This window comes from Mirounga leonina, unplaced genomic scaffold (genome assembly GCF_011800145.1).
Source record: "Mirounga leonina isolate KUSES-001 unplaced genomic scaffold, KU_Mleo_1.0 Mir_101664, whole genome shotgun sequence".
NCBI classification, from domain to species: Eukaryota; Metazoa; Chordata; class Mammalia; order Carnivora; family Phocidae; genus Mirounga; species Mirounga leonina.
Window position 1 is genome coordinate 5,408,308 of NW_023270175.1, and position 22,313 is coordinate 5,430,620.

At 41.1% G+C, this 22,313-nt stretch overlaps 1 protein-coding gene across 1 annotated transcript in view; it reads right to left on the bottom strand.

Annotated features, from left to right (window-relative positions):
• Positions 1-14,820: 14,820 nt before the first annotated feature.
• The window catches only part of LHFPL1 (LHFPL tetraspan subfamily member 1), a 38,047-nt gene continuing 30,554 nt past the window's right edge, over positions 14,821-22,313 (bottom strand). The window contains exon 3 of the mRNA XM_035006068.1: positions 14,821-15,032. Coding sequence (XP_034861959.1) covers positions 14,851-15,032 — 182 coding nt within the window. The 3' untranslated portion in view covers positions 14,821-14,850. The remainder of the gene's footprint in view (positions 15,033-22,313) is intronic.

Sequence of the window (22,313 nt, forward strand, 5' to 3'; positions counted from 1 at the left end):
ATTGCACTTCAGAAATGTTGACTGTGTGACTGCCGAGGGACAGGAACAGGGTCACCTCATCCTCCTTTCTGCCCCCTCTTTTAGTCTTTTCCAAACACCATGGAAAAGGTCTTGCTCTCCGCTTCTGTTAGACTGTTCTATTTTCTACCCTTACACGCTAGGCAGTGAGAAACTCAAATAAGAAAAAAGGGCATTTATCTCACTCTGAGAGGCTGAGGTTTTTTTCTGCCACTGCTCTGGGGCTCTCACTCTCCCAACCAAACAGCTCAATAGGAAGAAAATGAAATTAGAAATTGGGGGCAAGGGAAGGGAAGAAAGGAGGAGGAAAAGGAAGAGACGGAGGCGGGAGGGAAAGTAAGCCAACATTACAGTGGCCACTGCTGCCCTCCCTGCTGAGAAAAGGAAGGGAACTTCATTTTGCAAAGCACCTGTAAATATAGCCTTTCTCTGGACAAAGACTCTGATGAGAACCGAAGGAGGAGTGAGCCCGTTTCCACTCTCATGATCATGTTAAAAGTGCAACTTCATCATCTGGCTCATCAGCCCAAGAACCAGGCCAGCAAGTGCCTAGTGGTTTATTTTTATCCCTGATATCATCTCCCTGGTCCCAGAGGGAGCCCAGCCTGGCTTATTTAAGACCACACAATGTTGCTGTTAAACTCCTATGTGGCTGAGGGACCCTTCCTATCTGTTGTACAGGAAGAGAGAACCTAAGCTGAACCCCTTGGCTCTCTTGCCCTTGTTTTCCAACCGGCAGTTTAATAGTAGCAGTGAACCAAAGAAGCAGCTCAATGACACTCCAAGTGCAATGAACACATTGAGCAATTGCACCTGGCCCCGTGAGCTTACTTGTCACCAGCTAACAGTTCTGGAGTATGCACTGGATGGAAGACTGCATTACAGATAGTGTGCCTTTTCCATAGAGTTGACATGATTCATGCTTCAGGAGTCCCACAGTCCTGGGACAAGATTAATTCAGTAATATATTAGTTTTTTATTGCTGCCTAACGAATTACTATGAACTTTTGTGGCTTAAAATAACACTCATTTATTAGTTCATAGTTCTGTAGGCCAAAAGTACAGCATGATGTGACTGGAATCTCTGTTTAGGGTCTTACAAGCCTGAAAATAAGTTGTTAGCTGAGCTGCATTCACATCTGAAAGCCTAGGACTCTCTTCCAAGCTCATGTGGTTATGGCAGAATTCAACTCCTTGCAGTTATAGGACTAAGGTCTGGGGACCTCTTCTTGCTGACTATTGTCAGGCACACGCTCTGCTCCCAGTGGCCACTTGTATTCTTTCTGACATGGTCCCCTCCATATTTTAATCTGCAATAGGACTTCACATCCTTCTCATGCTTTGAATCTGATTCCCCTTCTGCCTTTTCTTTCTGTCACCAGCCAGAAAAAGTTTTCTGTCTTTAAAAGCTCATATGGCTAGATTATGCCCACTGAGATAATCTCCCTCTCTAAAGGTCAACTGTGCCATATAACATAATATAATCATAGCAGTGATCATCATATTAGGGGACGCAACCTGGTCAGGAAGGGGGGATGTATTTTTAGAATTCCTCCTACAACAGCAATAAAAGGACACTTGTATATGTGTGTGTACCCCCATATATTCTTTACCCCTCCTTATTCCCCATGCACAAGTTTGCAGAGCTGTGAGTCCATAAATCAGTACACATCCAAGAGCTAGCAATACTCAGACTTTTCCCCAACCTCTCCTTTTCTTGTCATGATTCTGGAAACAAAACAGAACCTACTATTCCCATCATTTCAGATACCAGTGTAATCATTGGGTTTCTACCACAAACAGTGACTGAATTTACAGTTGTGGTAGAACACCACTTTGAGAAAGAATTCTCCCTCATGGTTGGCCAGAAGAATGGAAACCAATTTTTGCTGGTTTTATAAAAGTGCTCAATAGTGTATAGCAGTGAAGGGTAGCCATTTACATTTCGTAATGGAACCCTAAATGTCTTTGAGTTGCTGATTTTTAAAATATTTAAATTTATCTGAATGTTCATGATTGTTTTATCATTTAGAAATAAAATGGGTTTCTGACTGCTGTCACATCTGATAGTCTAAAATATAAATTAAGAGAGAAGATAGTGCATGAGTGAAGACACGAAAGCAGGATACATTTCAGTTAGTGGTGCAGCTGGGAATCAGGTTCGGTAGAGGTTAATGTCCATACATTGCTATGATTTACAGAAGGAAAGAGATGTGCATTATTCTTCAGAACCCAATAGGGATGAAAAATAGATATGATTATATTTGAATGGTAGTATGCCAACCATACAAATAATAAAAGTCCTTGAAACTTAAGATGTATGAAGATTCTAGCTTTTTTCTTTCTAAAAGCAACCAGGGAAAGATAAATTATAGAGGATGGTCCCCATATATACCTCCACTCTGTATCTGAGTTTGCTCCATACCTATAATATAGATATATGCCATTTATATTTACATGGATTCCTTTGAGCTTCCCAACTACCCTGTACACAGAATGGCTATGCAAAAAAGGGGGAAGAAAAACCGTTCCCTCTCCCAATTTGCTAATTGAAAACAACCTTAGTCTGGCAATAGTTTAGAGTAAGAAAAGACAATTTTTTTTGTTAATGAGTTAATGTCCTACACTACCCCTGACTGAGACCTAAAAGTATGGTGTGGAGATGTGCTTGTCCTGGCTGCTAGAGCAGAAGTGTGAAAGAGTCACATCTGATGGTGGGGATGTGTAGTGTCAGAGGGAAAGCTTGAATAACAATGAGAAAGGTCATTTTTCCTAGGTTGTATGCCAAAGAGTTTGGAGTTTGGTTCTGGATCCTGGAATGCTATTGAGTCAGAATTTTGTATAAATAATGAGAGCACGTCTGACCTAGAAAGAAGAGATGAAGTGTATAAAGTTCAGTCAAAAAGGACTTTGCATTTTGGGGGAGTGAGGGAGCTAAGACAGAGATGTGGCATTATATTAGGGGTATAGAAATATAAGGAATTTTAATGAACCAACAAAAACTTTAAAAACACAATGTATATTTCAATCTATAATAATTGGAGAGAAGCACCACAAAAATTGAGGGAGGGACTGGGACTCCAGGAGCAAGGCTCTCAGAGAAGAAGAAACCCCTAGACCTCAAGCAGGGAGGAATAGCCTGCAACAGCAACTACAAGGCTGCTTTTCTGAGGTCACCCTGACCACTCATTTATCATTGGCAGATCTTATGATATTTTTTTCAGATACGGAAGACAAGTCAGAGAAGTTAAAAGACTCACCCAAAGTCATATAGTTAATTAGTAGCAGGAGCCAGGGCTAGATCCCATGTCTCTTGGCCCTTTTGGCAGCTTTCATTTTTAGGCTCCTGACCTTGAGTATGTCATTGTATGATGTTATTGAGTATGACAAGGATTGAGGAAACAGAAATTAGAAGATAGGGAAAGACACCCCTTTGTGACATTTATCATAAGCACTAAATAAGGATAATCAGTGACCAAAATCATTGGTGATTTATTGAGCTGGTTAAGTAATGGATGCAATCTAAAGATTCTTTTTTTTAAAAAGATTTTATTTATTTATTTGAGAGAGAGAGAGAATGGGAAAGAGAGAGAGCATGAGGGGGAGAGGGTCAGAGGGAGAAGCAGACTCCCTGCTGAGCAGGGAGCCCGATGTGGGACTCCATCCTGGGACTCCAGGATCATGACCTGAGCCGAAGGCAGTCGCTTAACTGACTGAGACACCCAGGCACCTGCAATCTAAAGATTCTTAAATACGCACACACATACACACACACACACACTGGAAGTGATGGATGTGTTAATTAACTTGATAGTGGTAATAATTTCATAATGTATATGTATATTAAATCATCACATTGTACACCTTAAAATGTTGTATTATCTAAATATATACAATACTTGTTTGTCAATCAAATCTCAATAAAACTGGAAACAAAGATTCATAAAAACATGGATATTTATTGGTACAGATGTATGAATTTTACAAAGAATTAATCTTGCTGAATTGATGAAATAAAACAGTTTGTTGTACAGAACTGACAATCTTAGAGGAGGCTTTTGCACGCTGAAGACAGGTATGTTCACTTGTGTTACTTCTTGGTGAACATGGTATTGCAATCTAGCTGACTGCACATTTTAAATGACAAAGAGTGCATCTAATTTCTAGAAGCAAAAAATGTGGTCTCAGAAGATTGTGAGATGTTAGCCATTCTGAGGGCTTAAGGAAGGGGCAGAAGGAGGAGAAAAAAAGCACCAAAGGCTTGGCCACTATAGCTTGATCATATAATTATCTAAGTGTTAACCTACTTTCCTAAACTCCCTTGCAGTCAGGTTGGGGCCATGTAGCTAATTCTGACCAATGGACTCTAAACAGAAGTCATGTGTACCACTTTTAGGTCCAGGGGATTAAGAGCTAGTGTTTCTTCTCCATCTTTCTCTTCTCCTCTTATGATCTCAGAAGCTATATGTTGAGATGGTGATGTCACAAAATGGGTGGAACCTGAATCCTGAGTCACTGCTTGGAGGAAAATCCCCACCAACTTGCATTAGACCTGGTGAAATAAACTTTTGCTGTGTTGAGATACTGGAATTTTTGTCTTTTGAGGCAATTAGTGGTTACTAGTCCTAATGCAATCCTGCCCTCATAAGAATATCCAAATCAGTCTTTTGCATGATTTCCATATTTCTCCCACACATGTCACTAAATACATTTTTACTTGTATGAGAAGTATAAAGCTTTTGGTCATTTAAAATTGTATTAATTCTACAGAAATTTGTTTTGTACCACTTTGTTGGAAGGCACCTATTCCATAAAACTATGTAGCTAAAGCTTAGATATTTTCTAGGATTCCCATCGAGAATACTAAGTAATTGTACGAGGAATACATTCAGAAGGCAACCATAAATGTTCTAGAACTGGATTATAGTGATGGTTGCAGAACTCTATAAATGTAATAAGAACCGATGAATTGTATACTTTAAACAGGTGAGTTTTGTGATGTTTAAGTTATACTTTAATAAGGTTGTTTAAAAAAAGAGGTCAAATAAGTATAGGTATTTGCACAAACCTTTGCAAATATTTGCACACCCATTATAATCATTCCAGAATTCACTTCAAAGAGTCCTAAGCACATGTCCAAGAAATAAGATATGAGCAAAATAATGTAGCCTTATAATCAGAAGAGCTAAGGATAATATTCACAGGCCCAGGAAGAAGTCAGGCCAATAGCAACTGTGTAGTGAGTTTGGGGTTGGTTTCTCTTGGCAGGTCTACAACAGTTAAAGAGATGATAGGACATAAAACAGCTAGCAATAGTCTTCAGAACATGCAACACTTGGAAACCCTAATAGAAGAAACATGTCTCACAGATTTCCAATCTCTCACCCACATTATAAGTAACCGACCGGAGAGAGTTGGTTCCTGCTGAGAAAGAGAATGATAACTAGAAGCGATTTTGAACAAGACCATCCCTAAAAAGGAGGAACAAGTAACCCAAGGTTGCCTTTGGAATTTGTCCCTTTGCTTCTTTTCCCAAGCTTGTACTCAAGGTCCTCACATTCCCCATCTTCCAAGGAATGGAGGAAAACAAGATATCACATAAAGCTAATGATGCAAAACTGTTGGCAGCATATTTCCAATGAAGTTTATAAGAGGCAGCTGGAATGGACAAGACATAAACCAAAAGAGTAACTCTATATGGTGAAATTTAATATATAAATGGCAGGCTGGTACAGAAGATAGTATTTCATTAAAGAAACCTTCCAAATACTCTTGAACTTATACCACACAAGCAACTGCCTATTTTGTAGTAGAGGTGGTGGTGGCGGTGGTGGTAGTAGTAGTGATAGTAAAACAGCTAATATTTACTGAACATTCACTGTGTGTCATGTCCTGTGTTAAGTGTTTAATGTCTTTATATCACGTAATACTCTCAAACAACCTATAAAGTGGGTATTACTGTCCCCAGTCTATAGATGAGGAAACCATGACATGGAGTGGTTAACAACTTAAGATTGTACAGCTAAGAAGAAGTGGAACCTACACCTTGAGTGCTATATACATTATTGAGATAGTTCAACAGAGAAACTGCAGATTCAGAATAGAACAAGAAAGGAGACTGACATAACAGAGTACCTAGATGATAGGCTCGACACTGTGTTTGCTCACAGACCTACGCTCCTTTAACCCTCAGTTTAACTCTGCAAGGCCAATAGTATTGTCCCTACTTATGGATGTGTAAACAACTCTATTTTTTCAACAAGTGTTTATTGACCTCCTATTGTGTGCTAGGCAATGTACTGGATGCTTGGGTCACAGCAGTCAACAAGTAAGAAAAGTTAGCTGCTTTTGTGGAATTTACATTTTAGTGGGAGGTAGAGGGGAACAATTAACTAACACATGCTATGAGGGAAAATGAAGCAGAATATAGGAAAATAAGGATTCCTTGTTCGTTCCTGAAAAATAACCACTCTTTTAAATTTAGTGCTTATTATTCCTGTTTTTATTACACATACACACATATTAGATATATACATAGACTTGGTGATATGTATTGTGCATATGTATTTATTATAATGTATGTGCATATATATATGTTATGCTACATATATATACATAAACAACATTATACCTGTCAGTTTTTGCTGTATATCAAATCTAGTATCATACAACAACAAGCCTGCTTCTCTTGCTCCCCTGGTCTGTGTACCAGCTGGGGCAGCTTTTCTCTGTGCATTTTCACTCTGAGGCTGATATTGAAGGGGTAGTCGCAGGGTACATGATGTGTTCTCACAAGATGGAGAGAGAGAGCACAAACTCTCTGGTATCTCTTCTTATAAGGGCACTAATCCTATCATGACTGTCCTACCCTCATTACCTCATCAAAACCTAATTACTTCCCAAAGGTCCATCTCCAAATACAATCGCATTCTCAGAGCTTCAACATATGAATCTGGGGGAGGGGGGACACAATTCAGTCTATAGCAATCCTCTATTCCTCTATAGCAATTCCTCTATTCTGTTCCATCAGTCTATTTGTTGATCCCTGTGTCAATATTATACTTATCAATCATTATAGCTTTGCATGAAGTCTTGATATCTGAATCCAAATGTGAAAATCAATAAGCAAAGTTACACCAAAAAAAAAAAAAACAGATGGAATATTTATTGGAACTGCATGGAATGTACAGATTCATTTAGAAAGAACTGACACACTGAGATATCAAGTTTTTTTTTAATTCATGAAACATATTTATCTCTCCTTTTAGTCTTTTCCTGTGCCCTTCAGTAATGTTTTGTAAATTCCTCTGCATCTTTTGTTAGATTTAGTCTTAAGTACATTATATTTTTGGTTGCTGTTGTGGACTGAAATATTTTTCATTGACTTTTTACTAACTTAAATTAGAATGTTTCTAAAATTCATTATTTGGTATGATTTTTGTTGAAGCCTTGATATCTGTTATCAGGTTAGGATATCCTCCTTTTAGTCCCAGTTTGCTAATACATTTTTATCATTAATGTCTTAGGATGGTACCAGTAAATATAGGAGAAATAAACAGATAAGGAATGTTGTTTGTAGGTATAATTGATAGAACTTGCACATGGATTGGAGGTAGGGACCAAGGGAAGAAAAGGATACAGAGGTTACTTCCAAATTTTTGGCAGGAGCAATGGTTAGAGAAGGGATAAAGAAAACTAGTCATTTTCTTTTGCATAGGTTAGATTTGAGCAACCTAATCATGTTTAAGTCATCATCATATAGATAAGATCATCTGGGGAGATTCTGCATCTTGAAAGGAGCAATGTGCCCTAGAGTATTTAAAAATTAAGAGATAGAACATAGGCAGGAGAGCCAAAAAAGGATGAGGAGGGCCACCAAAGGAGGTGGGGGTGGGGGTAACCAAATAAGTATGGTGCCACTCACTAAGATGGTGATAATTATAAAAAGCAGGTTTAAGGAGGAAGATTTGGATCTTGGTTGTGGATATGTATAATTTGTAATTTGTAAAGCCTATTAGACATCCAAGTAGATATGTGGAGTATGTAGTTGGACTTATGACCCTGGAATTCATGGGAGAAGTTTGGCCTAGAAGATACTAATTGGGGAGCTGTCAATATTTAAGTCAGTTGTTTTCAATCATGGCTGCACATTAAAATCACATAGTGACTTATAAAATTTATGCATGCACAGGCCTTACCCTAGACCACTTAAATTAGAACCTCTGAAAGTGGGCCGGGGCAATAGCAGAGGTTTAACTCTCCACCTGATTCCAGTTTGCAATCAGAGCTGAGAACCACTGGTATAGATCATTGCCTTTCAAATTTTAATGCACCTGGGAATCTAGTTAAAATGCAGATTATGACTCAATGGGTCTGGGGTGGGGCCCGAGATTCTAAATTTCTTATGCCCTCCTATGTTTTTGAACTGTAACTCACACTTTGAGTAGCAAGGGTAGGGATATTTAAAGCCAGGAGATTAGATGAACTCATCAAGGGAGTGGGTATAGACGGAGAAAAGGTGCAAGAACAGTTACTGTTTTTCTCTCTCAATGGTTGGGAAATTGGTACAAGCACAGACCAGGAAGATTACTAAATTTAAACAGGTTTAAGGCTTTGTGGGACAAATATATGAAAGGGTCAAATGAATGGAACATTTATTCAAGAGGTGATTGCATTAATGAACTACGGACTCTAGATTGGGTAAGATGGGATCAAAGCGTTGATAGAGTGGAGATATTAAGAACATGAACTGAAAGGATAAGAGGTGTTGGTCAGGAATGGGAGGCTTAAAATCAGGACTTTGGTGCTGGTGCATTTCTTGCTGATTTCAAGAGTGGGAGCCGCAGAGATTAAGTAAAAGAAAATATAATTGGAGATAAGGAAGCCAAAGAACTTGGAGGCCAAGAAGTTGACACAGAAGTTCACATGAATGTTGAAATTTCCAAAAGGATGGCAGACAAGAAGTAAGCCACATGCTGAAGTACTCATTGAATGAAGTACTCAATGAAAATGGGATGGGATAGTCTAGTGGCCCCCAGAGACTGTGACTCAGTTAAACTGGGGTGGGACCTAGGCATCAAACTTTTTTCAAAATTTCTCAGAGGACTCTAATGTGAGCCAGAATTACAAATCACTGTGTTAGAATAATCAGTGTGAAGTGAAAGGTATGGAGCTGCTGAATGGTAAATACCTACCATAGCTCCTGGGAATGTGAAGGCCAAAGCAAATAGGAGATGCTGTCTTACAAAGTTTAGTAAACAAAGAGAAGTTAAATAATTTGCCCAAGGAGACACAGCTTGGAAATGTTTGGGCTGGGATTCAAACCTCAATCTGCCTGACTCCAAAGCCTAGACAGTCTTCATTCTACCATGTTGTCTAGGGGTCAGTATTTTAGCTCAGAAGATACAAAGAGATGTTTTGGAAAGAAGGGCAAAATTGCAAAATTCCCCAAATGAGATTCTTTTTTTAAAGATTTTATTTATTTATTTGACAGAGAGAGAGAGAGGGAACTATATTGAGCACAAGCAGGGGGAGTGGCAGGCAGAGGGAGAAAGAGAAGCAGACTCCCCATTGAGCAGGGAGCCAGATGCGGGGATCTGGGATCATGATTTGAGGCGAAGGCAGACGTTTAACTGACTGAGGCACCCAGGCACCCCCACCAAATGAGATTCTAATAGGCCACAGTGGGAAGAGGCAATTATTCCCAATATTACAATATTTACCTCTTTATCTATCCCCCTTTTCTACCAGCTTTGTTTCCTTTTCTGTGGTTGCCACCATCTCTCCAATAAGTGGAGGCACTACATGAAAAGGAGCCAACATTGTGGGCTGCCCTCATGGATGCCAGCTGGCCTCAATGCCCCCCTTTCCCAAGTACTGTTCTCTGGGGCCTCCTTTCTAGAGAGGGAGGAAGGAACAGGATACAGTGCTGCAGTCAAAACCAAGCATTTTGTCTCCCCCTACTTCTGCCTCCTGACATATCAGCAGCTCTGTATAATGAAAATCTAAATCATTTGTGTGCACACATAGCAACTGTTTATTTTGCTGTTAGCTTTGAGGACTCAGTGGGGGTTTGATGCATTCAGAGAAGAGATCACCCTGGGAGAGCCTAATCTCATAAGTAGACAAAATGAAAATTGAAGCTGAAAATACACATCTCTACATCTGAAAGAGAGGCCAGTAATAAATATCTTAAGCTCAGGAAATGCTTTTAAACCAGGCACATGGAGCGAAGATGACTCCTTGAAAGGGTCCTGCTTCCTGTCTGCTAAGAAAGCTTTACTGGGCCTGGTAAGAGATTGATTGTGCATTCTAGAAATAACACACCTTTCCCCTCAAACCACCAAGTGGGATACCTTCCATCTTTCACAAAATGCATTCACTAATTTTCTTGAAACGTACCCCCCCACCCCCGCCAACAGGCTGCCTTGGGACCAGATACCATCCTAAAGTTTCTCCACATTACTACTTCTACCAAAAGTGAAAGCCAGACTGAAGAAAGTGTCTTTATCACATTTGAAGGGGCCAGGCTCTCCCTCTCAGGGCACCTTGTTTGACAGTTTATAAAGCCTGTGCTTCTCAGCAGCTTCCCCATCCCCTCATCTTCCTAGGGTTACCCCTCATCCAGCAAAACCCCCATATTGCCACCAATTCTTGCAGAAACCGGAAACCTCTTACCCAGAGGTCAGAGCCTTTCCATCTTCATTTCCTTTCCATCTTGGCAAGGCAGGATATCAGTGCCTGGCAGTCACGAGTAACTGCAAGGGAATGGAGGCAGCTACTCCCCTGGGACCAGGGATAATGAGGGACAACATTAGGGAGAGGACATCGTCTAAGACACACCTGAGTGACTTAACACTTGCAGTATACCAAGGGCCACCCCAAGTGTAGAAACTATAACCTTATAGACATGAAGGCATGTGAATTGGGCAGTTACTGCCAATCTGGCATTCTTTCCTGCAAGAATGTCCTGCTAAATGAGCTCTTATGAAATACCCAGCGGATTGTGAGCTTGTCCAGGTGAATAGCCTCCATCCTGTCACCCCTCCAAGAAGATCTATGTGTTTCTAGGAGTCGTAAATGACCCATGGTTCGTCACTCCATCTGTGTACAAAGGTGGGGAGCATGTCAGCCAGCCAGGCATGGGACAAACCACAGTCTCTAAGGTCCTCACTTGACTCATTTGACCCTCCACCTGAACCAGGGGCTCTACTTCCTCTCTGTTCAACAGCAGCCAGAGGAGGCAGGCTTAGCTTTCAAGAGACTACTCCAGGCCATAGGGGGGGAAAAAACCAGGCTGGTCAGACATCTACACAAAAACATGGCTTGACAGCAAAGAAACCAGACACAGGCAGAAAGGAATTTAAATTCAGATTGAACAAGGGGCTGGACTCCTCTTTTAGTATAAGCCCCTGAAGGCAGCTGATTTCAAGAGTGAGAGCCTGAAGGCCTGGTTTCCTCACAGGAAAAAAAAAAATCCCTTTTAAATCCTATCTCCTTTCCCTGGAAAAAGAGAGGAAACATTCCAACTAACTAGTACCTTATACAAGGTGACAGTCATTTAAAATGGTTCTTAAAATGGAATTAACTCCTTCCTGCTCCGTCCCCTCTTTAGGGTGTAACTACTTCCCAGTGTGTTCGGGTGTCTGGGCCATGTAGGGCAGCAAATTAAGGTTTCCTGGAGAGCAATGTGTAAGGGAATGACTGTCAAGGGCCAAGTACACTCACTGAGTTGTTATTTTCCATTTGCCCCTCATACCCCCCAAGGTTCATTCTCTGCCCTTCTCTGCCATGTTCTGTGCCAAAGCTGACCTCATTGGACTGTAGCAACAGGCTTCCTTACTAGCTGGCATCTGGCTGGGTCTGGATAATGGTGGACGCTGGCAGGAGATCAGAGTGGTAAGAGAGTGAGATATGTAGATTTTCTGCCCCTGTCTCCCTCCCAGCTGTGTTGCATTTAAGCAGAGTCCACATTGTGCTACCTAAAGCCATAGCTCTTAGGCAACCCCCCTCTTGCACCCGTATAGCTCTTGCTGGGTTCCAATAACACACTTTCTTCCCCTTGCCCTTTCAGGCTTATAGGTGATAACAGCTCCCCATTGTTCATCGTATCTGTATGTCTCACCAGCACTGGCAGGTTCCTTTAATCCTACACATACCACCATAAATGGTCCCTGCATAAAGCTCATCTCAGCTAAGTATACCTTACTGAATATGCCATCTGTTTCCTGCCAAGACCTTGACTTAAAGATTCATACCACTCACACAAATTCCATCCCACAGAATTTCAGGAGGTTCCCTATCCTGAGAAGAGAGATCACCTGATCTGTCTTTTCTAAGGAGAGCGGTCTGCCTTTTCTCAAATGCTTGACATATTCTCCATATCTTGGGGTTTCCTAAATTAAAGTTGCATTATTATTTCTACATAATAAAAATGAGGCTTGAGCTGGTTCCATTTTTGTTTTAACTGTTCTTAGTCATCTTCTTAGTCATCTTTCTTATAATTGCAAACCCAAGTACACTTCTTCCCTTCCACTGAGGTGTGTTCAACTTGCCTTACCTTAAACACGTAATCCAGTTCCACGAGGAAGATCATTCTTGACATGAATTCAATCATCACTTCCTTACTGTTATTCCTCTAGTATTCCCCATCTTGGTAATAAGAACCACCCATATCCCAAAGTGGTCATCCCCAAACTTTCACTCACCCTCACCTACACATATCCATTAGACTAAGTACTGTGGGACCTAACCTAATTCCTAAATATCTTCTTTCAAATTCATCCATCTGCTCAAGTCCCACAGTTACTACCTTAGTCAGGACTGGATCTTTTTACACTTGGTTTACTGAAATATCTCTCATTTCTCCCTATTCTCTTTCATTCTCCTCACTGTGGTCAAACTGATTTTTGACAAAAACACAAATATGTTCATGTCACTTCCCTTTCAGTGGTGATCCTTTAGGATAAAATCCAAACTCTTTATCCTGGAGTAGAAAGCCTCAGGGAATCTGGGTAGTATCTCCCTTTTCAGCTTCATTTTTGCCACCTCCCTTTTTACAACCCTATTCATTGCTTTCATGATGGTGCCATATTCTTCATGTCTTCATGCTCCCGCTCCTTTTTCTAGTACACTCTTGCTTTTGCTGACTAATTGCCCCTACTCAGTTCTCAGACTTATCTTAGGCATCATCTTTTCTATGAAGTTTTCTCATGCATCTCTTCACCCCAAGTTGGCTTAATAGCCTCTCTGCGTGATCCTTTAGCCCCCTCTTCTTCACTTACTAGCACTTAACACACTGGCAATTATTTATCTACATGTCTATCAATGCCCACCACTTTCTCTTTTAGGGTGAGTGTTTCTTCTTCCTTTTATCCACAGCAGTTAGCACAGAATGTGGCATATAGTAGGATACTCAAGAGATGTGTCCTGAATGAGTGACTAGACGAATGAATGAGCTCATGAAGTATATGCTTGAATTCACTTACCTACATAAGGTCAATATCAGGACCCTGACCCTTCTTGAAATGGCATGTAACTAATGAGGCCAGTTTTGGCCATTTCTCCCCTTCCAGGTAGGGCTGTACCCAAACCACTCTGGAGTGATTAAGAATAGAAACAGATGAGCTGGCCTTTTGAGTCACAGGCTCTCCCTAATCCCTAAAGTGATAGTTATGGAACAATAGAGCTGGCCTGAATTAATTGGGGTGGGGAAGACAGATTCTGTCCCTGGGAGACACCAAGTTCTTCTACACCATCCATCAGACTTGAGCACAGATGGGATGGAGGCCAGCCCTAAAAATACATCAGCCCTAGGTGACACCAAAGCTGTGTTCTTTCATGTCTAATTCACCCCAGATGGAGGGGAAAGCATTTGATGAGCAGTGTTTGAAACAGGCAGAGAAATTTATATCATGCTAGGAATGACTATAGGGGCAAAAGACCACTGTGAATTTCCTAGTCAATAAAAATGTACTCTACTAGAAATTTTAATAAGGAGCCAGCAGAAACAACCTTGTCATCATCATTGTGAATTCATGTTTATTGAATGTACAACAAATGCTAGTCTCTGCTCAGAACATTGGATGAACACCATTTCTGTATCTATAAGGGACTAGGGAATACTTGCCACTATTTTGATGCCAGTCACCCAGCCAGAACACAAAATGAACTTTTATGAATATTCTAAAGCATAATAAGGAAGGGGTCTTAGACTATATGCAGTCATCCTTGATTAGTATTTTCCCCATTGGGAGTCGCCCTCCCCACAAGCTTCCCCACAACTGGAAAGGAAGAGAAGCAGGAGAAAATAGGAAGAGTCAAGGTATAGTCCTGAGAAAGTCACAAAAATTTGAGCAGTGGCACTCCATAGATATTTGGAGATGGCAATAAATACCAGGGGGAGGGCCATATACATAGAGTGGTAAGAACCAGCCCAGTCCATCTCCTGGTCCTTCCTTGCATATGTGTTCTTATACAACATTTAAATGATAGACAGGAGCTGTAAATCTCTGAAGATCTGCTTGATTGTGAAGTTACCTTTCAGGTGAGGTCTTCTTCTTACTTTGCACAAAGGAACACTTTGGGACTTGAGGGCTAGTGGGTACTCACCAGCTGGGTAAATGTTTGAGAGAATCATTGTTCTTGATGAATTTTGTAAATAGCCACTGACCCAATGGCTTAAGGGAAAGTGAAAATGAATGGTGATTTAAAAAGCATGCAAACATGAGGCTACACTACTAGCAGGTGGGTAGCAAGTGGCCTAGTCTTAGTGTCTCTTTTCAAGGCCCTTTTCCCTTCTCTTTCCCACCCTCTCCAATCTTCTGCCAAAACTCAAGGTTTGAGGCAGTGGTCAAGTTCCATGGAGTAAGAATTGGTGTTCCTCATGATGCTCTCTGCCAACATGACAGGCCTGGCGTTTCTTCCAGCAAAGCAAGAGAGCCAGGTGCAGATCAACATGGCTGCAGCTGCTCCACCTCCAGCACAGTAATAGGCCCAGCCAAGCCGACAGGTACCTGTAGAAATAGGGACAGAGACATGAGGATTGGGTTGTCTTCTCATACGTTCTCCTTGGGGTGTTAGAGTTAATGTGAATGTGTGAGTGCAACTGGGCTTCCTGTTTCCTCCTTTCCTCTTTTGCTGATGGCTGGTATTTGCTTTAGCAAGAAGTTATAGAATTTTATTCTGTTACAGTAGGAACCTGGGGGTGGTGTGGGTGGTAGTGGCGGTGATGCTGCTAATGAAACTGATGACAAGAACAACTTGATCAAGTGTCAAGAACTATGCTAAACTCCTTAGACATACATCCCATTGATCATTACAATAACTATGTGAGATACGCACTCATTAAGATGAGGTAACTGAGGCACAGGTTAAGTTAATTGTGAAAAATCACACAGCGAGACAGCAATAGAGTCAGGATATAAACCTTGGCTAATCTTGACTCTAAAGCTCTACCTTTTTCTCCACACAGATGTGCTGCTGTGCATGGACGATTTCCAAAGAACCGTATTCTGCATCATCAGGAGATTTGACAGGCACAAAAACAAATAAAAATCCCTTGCCCCCTGCTACATGCCTTTATCTTAACCTACCCTTTCAGTATCCAGGGAAGAAATATGCACTGGAATCAAGGCCAAGCTTGTAAGGCGGCAGTTTCAATTTAAAGGGTAATAGGAAAGGTCACCTGCTCAAAAACATCCACTCCACCACCTGCCTTTCTATCAGAGGTAGATTCTGTCCTTTGAAGTATTTATGTTTTCTCAGAGAATTTTCCCTCAGAAAATGTCAATGCCCAAAGAAAGGAGAGCTATTAATTTATAAGGGAACAGAGTAACAACTAATTGTTAAAATCAAGTGCCTAAGCAAACAGGACTCCAGAAATTGGAGTAGATGTCAGTGGTAGAAAATTGTAGAGAGGCCCCAAGAAAAGAGGTAGGCAGTGACCTTCACCTACCTCACAGTCTTGCAGAAAGCTAGTCCTGACTATAGTTGATCAGTTGGAGATGTCAAGACTGATCTTCTTGACAATTTACTTTTTAATAACCAATTGTTTTTGTTCACATGGTGCTCAGTGAACCTTAATTTTCCTTCTTTTAATTAACTATTTGGCATGTCATATAAAGAGTATAACATGGCCCCAATTTAGGCTGCTTTGCTCCTCCATTCAGGCCAACCTAATTATCCCAAATTTCTCACCTCAGAAATAGTGTTCCTACCACCACCAAATTATTATTCATACTGTCTCTCCTGCCAGAAAGAGCTTCTTCCCTCTTATTCACCAATTCATATCTTCCTGAGAACACTATCCAGGACTTCCAGGAAGCTTTTCCAGATTAACCCCAGTGGGCTCAAGTCACCTCAACCAAGTAGCCCTCCAGGAGTCTGTCTATATATCCCTTACATGGGTGTACCTGTTGGACAAAATTTTGGGAGGAAAATTTGCATATGACATATTTTTATTTGCCCTTTACCCCCTTCCAGACTGTTGGCTCAACAGTGCAGATGTATTTGTTTTTTTCTTGATAATGCCTCCCATGCTCTATCAACAGTGGGTGCTCACTATACATGTTTTAGCCTAACAATACTCCAAATATGGGTACACTTGCATTTTTAATCCTCACCATACAAATCTATAGCTTAAATTTTTTATTAAAGTTATAAAACCAGCTGCACTATTATTCTATTTGTTTCTGGAATGTGCTACAGTCCTTCCCACCATAAGGCCTATGCATATTCTGTTGCTTAAAATGCTTACTGCATATGCACATGTATACAAATATTTCCCACCACTCTCTTTGCTTAGTCAATATTCAGTCATTCTTCTAAGCTCAGCCCAATCATTAATTCCTTAGCGAAGCCTTCCCTGACCTCCGTAATTCAAATTCCTTCATCAAAGGCCCTTATTAGCACTGTGTATATTTCCTTCTATACTTGAATGAAAGAGTGAATCCCTTATCCCCTGCCATGACAAATGTCAACTTTTAGTTCTTCAGCAGAGATAGTACTTTACCAATAGATGGAGGCAGTCATATAACTCCTTGAAATCCCATGGCCCCACCCAAAATTATACTGAGAGCCAGACTACAGTAGATATGGAGACAATGCAATCCTTAGATGGAATGAATTTGAAAGGGAAAATAATTCAACTGTCTACAAAGTGGCCTCAACATGAAAAATAATGGTGGGACTCTGGAAAGAGTAAACTGAAGAATACCATATTGAGGCAAGCAGCCAATAAATTTGTATCCTCCCCCCACCTTGTCACACCTCCTTTTAGACATACACACATACTTACTCACTAAAAGTAGGAGGTTTTATATAATGCTTTGGGTTTCACAAGGTGAAAACTCCAGAGATGGGCAAATCTTCAACTTCTGCCATCCTAGGAAGAAGGTTGAAGGTTTTATTGTACTCAGTTCACAGACAGGAATGTGAGGCTTAGTTGATAGCCCTAGGAACTCTCTCAGAAGCAGAGAGGTAGAGGCAGGGATTTAGACCAAGTCTCTTTACTCTCAGTCTGGTACTCTGTCCTCTCTACTGGTTTCCTCATCCTCCCAAAAGTCATTTTTTTTCTCTTACAGGACCCTTGGCCTATAAGCCCTGAAGAGGGGGCTCCTAAGTTAATTTGTAATAGATTCACCTGAGCTTCTCCCGTAGCCCCTCTAACCAAAATCTCCTGTGCTCACATGGTAGAGTAGACAGGGGCCAGCTCTGGGGTAGACCCACTGTCAGGCAACTTCCTCCTCTCTGGCATGCTCCCAATCTAGTCTAGACAAGGCATCAGAAGTCTCATTCTATTTCTTCAGTTGCTTGTCAGGTCACCCCCCCATTAGAGTAGCAGGGATATTTTTATTAGATACATGCACCCTGGGACTAGGGAAAGACTTGTTTCTGTAAATGAAAGGAATAAATGCATAGCATGGCATTACCCCAAAGCCCTAGGCAGGAAGAAAGCTGACAGACTGGGCAGCTCCAGAGTGAAGAGCTGGCTAGAAGGGCTTCAATAAACCTTATTGAAGTCATGTCAAAACCAGGTATCACAGGGCTTGGACGCAGCACCAAAGTGCTCCCATGGCCACACCAAATGCAGAGTTTCCTCTCACAGAGACTCCTATTAGGCCACTGAATAGCACCTAAGCTCCAGGCTGCTGCCATACAGGAAGCCAAGGAGAAATAGAGGAAACATATCTTCTATCCAACCCTTTCCCCACAATCTGACCTGTTATTTGCTTGAGGGAATAGAGAGGTTGTATCAGTAGCATTGCAAAAGGGGAGAAAAAAAGCAAACATTTCAAGAACTACATCTTCAAGTTGAGAGCTGCTGTCAGTATTCACCTACTCCACAGAAAGCTTGGACACTGGTCCAATGGCCTACAGAGGAATTTGTGTTTTCTATGGAAGGGTGCAAAATAGGGAGCAGTAACCACCCTTTACCTCCAATCACTTTTTAGTGAAGTCCCATAGACCATCACCAATTCCTAAATCCTACTCCCTAAAGCACTGTTGATTCTTCTATTCATCTAACAAATATTAAGTATCTACCATGTGCCAAACATTTTGAATATACCCTCTCATTTGATTCTCACAATAGCCATGATTATTTTCATTAAAAGCTGAGAAAACAGAGTCTCAGAAAGAAAAATTACTCTGTCGACATACAAGTGTCAGAGTTTAGGTGTGAGTGCCAAGACTGAAAGTCCATGGTAACCTCTTTCAACCATGCCAGGAGAGTGGAGCCAAGGATACAAGTTACTATGGTCCAAGACTTATGGAAAAGTGTGCTTTCAACTAATCAATTCAGCTTTCTGGGTCTCAGTTTCCTTTTCTTTAAGTGAAGGGAATTTTTCTGGACAGATTTTTTTTTTTAAGATTTTATTTATTTGACAGAAAGAGACACAGCGAGAGAGGGAACACAAGCAGGGGGAGTGGGAGAGGGCAAAGCAGGCTTCCCGCTGAGCAGGGAGCCCGATGCAGGGCTCGATCCCAGGACCCTGGGATCATGACCTGAGCCGAAGGCAGATGCTTAACTGACTGAGCCACCCAGGTGCCCCTGGACAGATTTTTTTTTAAAGATTTTATTTATTTACTTGAGAGAGAGCAAGAAAGAGAGAGATAGAGAGAACACAGAGGGAGAGGGAGAAGCACACTCCACACTGAGTGGGGAGCCCAATGCAGGGCTCAATCCCAGGACCCTGAGATCATGACCTGAGCCAAAGGTAGATGCTTAACTGACCTAGCCACCCAGGTGCCCCATTGCTGGACATATTTTTAAAAGCCCCTTCCAACTCAAAATTTCCATTCTATTATGAACATGATAAATGTTTTAAGAGACATATAATGGAAATACTATAGGAACATCTAGGAAAAGAATTATTTGTATCTGGGAGAATTCAGAATCAGGTAGTGTTTTACAGAGAAGATAGCATTTCAACTTGACTTTAGCAGTGGGAAGTGGGCATTCTAGGCAGTCAGAGTTGGTGTGAGCAAAGTTATGTAAGTGATAAAGTTGACCACATGTTTCAGAAACAGTACTCCATTCAGTTGCTTCAGAAAAGGAGCTATAGTTGGCAAATAATAAGCTGAATATAGACCAGGAGGACCCATGAAATCTGGCATCTTTCCCACAAGCAATGGGGAACAATGGAAATTTTCTGACCAGAGGATGACATGATAGAAGAAGGTTTCTCAGCCTTGGCACTATAGATATTTTGGGCCCCCCCCCAAAAAAAAAATCTTTGATGTATGGGAGTGAGGTGAGGTGGAGTGGGAGGGTTGTCTGGTGTATTGTAGCACCCTGGCCTCTACCTACTAGATGTCTGCAACTTATCCACCGCCACCCCCCTCCCCGAGTTGTGGAAACCAAAAATATCAACAGACATTGTCAAGCATCCCTGGGAGTGGGGGTGGAGTGGATTGCTTCCCATTAAGAATGACTGAGTTAGTTGAGTGAAATAAGTCAAACAGAGAAAGACATGTATCATATGATCTCACTGATATGAGGAATTCTTAATCGCAGGAAACAAACTGAGTGTTGTTGAAGTGGGGGGTGGGGTGGGAGGGATGGGGGGACTGGGTGATAGACACTGGGGAGTGTATGTGCTCTGGTAAGCACTGTGAATTGTGCAAGACTGTTGAATCTCAGATCTGTACCTCTGAAACAAATAATGCAATATATGTTAAGAAAAAAAAAAAGAAGAAGAAGAAGAAGAAGGTAGCGGGAGGGGAAGAATGAAGCGGGGGAATTCGGAGGGGTAGACGAACCATGAGAGACGATGGACTCTGAAAAACAAACAGGGTTCTAGAGGGGAGGGGGGTGGGAGGATGGGTTAGCCTGGTGGTGGGTATTTAGGAGGGCACATTCTGCATGGAGCACTGGGTGTTGTGCACAAACAATGAATCATGGAACACTTCATCTAAAACTAATGTTGTAATGTAAGGGGATTAACATAAGAATAAAAAAATTAAAAAAAAAAAGAATGACTGAGTTAGAGGTATAGTTTGGGAAGATTAACTTAAAATCTCTATATAAAAGGGATTGGAGGCAGTTGTATACTGTAGGAAGAGACCAGTTAACCAGAGGGCAGGGATGCTGGTACACATCCAACAATACATAAAACAGCCTCCCACAACAAAAAAAATGATCTGGCCAAAAATGTCAGTATTTCTGAGGTTAAGCAACCCTCATCTAGGCAAACACAATATATTTACACTTTGAATTACCTCTAAAATGAATCTTGATAACTGAACAATTAGGCCAACAGAATGGAATCTTTTTCCTTAAGAACAGCTGTGCATGGTTTCCTATTGACCTGGGAAGCTGACTGGAACTGGGGCATGGTCAGCTTTGAGCATTCTAGTATGTTAGCCCAGGGAAGCTGGGGAAGGTCAAGGAAAGATATCTCACAAGGTATGCAGGAGGAAGCATTGATTCCCTGGGAGTCAGGAGACAGGAGTCTTTGAAGAAATCTCTTAACCCCACAGGACTTCAGTTCTCTCACCTTTCAAATCAGAGAAAGTAGTTAAGTACCCGTCTGAAGACAGAGCAGTAAAGACCAGATGAGTTCTTGAGGTCCCTTTCAGAAATAACCAGGCTCACTGCTGCTTCACCTTTCAGATTAACTGCACCAATTCTGAGCCTCCATGCTAGAATTATTCTCGTGTCCTCAGAAAATAATGCAGTGAACTGACATCACAGCTGGGGATTGTCTCTACATACATGCATAGGTATCTGTGAAGAGAAAGATTGGATGGTAGGGTAGGAGGAGAAAAGACGTCCTAATTGCAAATTAGCTTTATGCAAAAGTTTCTAGAGGAGCCCTAAGAGAAGCCTGTTCCTTTTTGTGCTCTTCTGTATAATTTCTAACACTCTATCTGTGAGTCATTCTAGTCCAGTGTTGAATTTGCTGTGACAAGATCCCTCATAAAAGTTATTAAATCATCACTCAGCAGTGGGCCTGACATTTAAATCAAGACATGTTGCTTTTATTCCAAGTTGCAAATCAAATTGGTTTGGAGTTTGACTCTATTTTCTTTGATTCAGCATTAAGTTAGATTATTACATCTCTGCTGTTTAGAGAACAAATTATGACTGGCTGCTACTTAAACTGACCCCCCTCCATAGAGCCCCAGTCCTATGTCCTTAGGGACATGGTATTTGGCCTACTGTAAGTGGATCATTATGAACTGGGAGGAGTAAGCCACAGGCTGATGATTTTGATGGGGTCTAGTATTGGTGTGGGCATCAGGATTGGGAATCAGAGTAGGAAAGAGTCTAACAGAGAGGCTCTCTTTGCAGAGGGCATGCTCAGAATGCCAGCTTAGAAGCCAACACTGCTAGAGAACTAATTCAAAGAAAGGAGTCCTGCTTGGAGAAAGAGGGAGAAGGCATAAAGAGGGTAAGCCCACTTTGGAAGACAGTATGACAATTTCTTATAAGACTAAAGATACTTATACCATATGATCCAGCAATCATGCTCTTTAGTATTTACCCAAAGGAGTTGAAAACTAATGTCCACACAAAAACCTGCACAACGATGTTTATAGCAACTTTATTCATAATTGCTAAAACTTGGAATCAACAAATATATCCTTCAATAGGTGAATGGATAAATTAACTATGGCACAACAAGACAATGGAATATTATTAAACAGTAAAAAGAAGTGAGCTATCAAGCCACAAAAAAACATGAAGGAAACTTAAATATGTATTACCAAGTGAAAAGCCAATCTGAAAAGGCTACATCTATGTCTATCTATCTATCTATCTATCTATCTATCTATCTATCTATCTATCT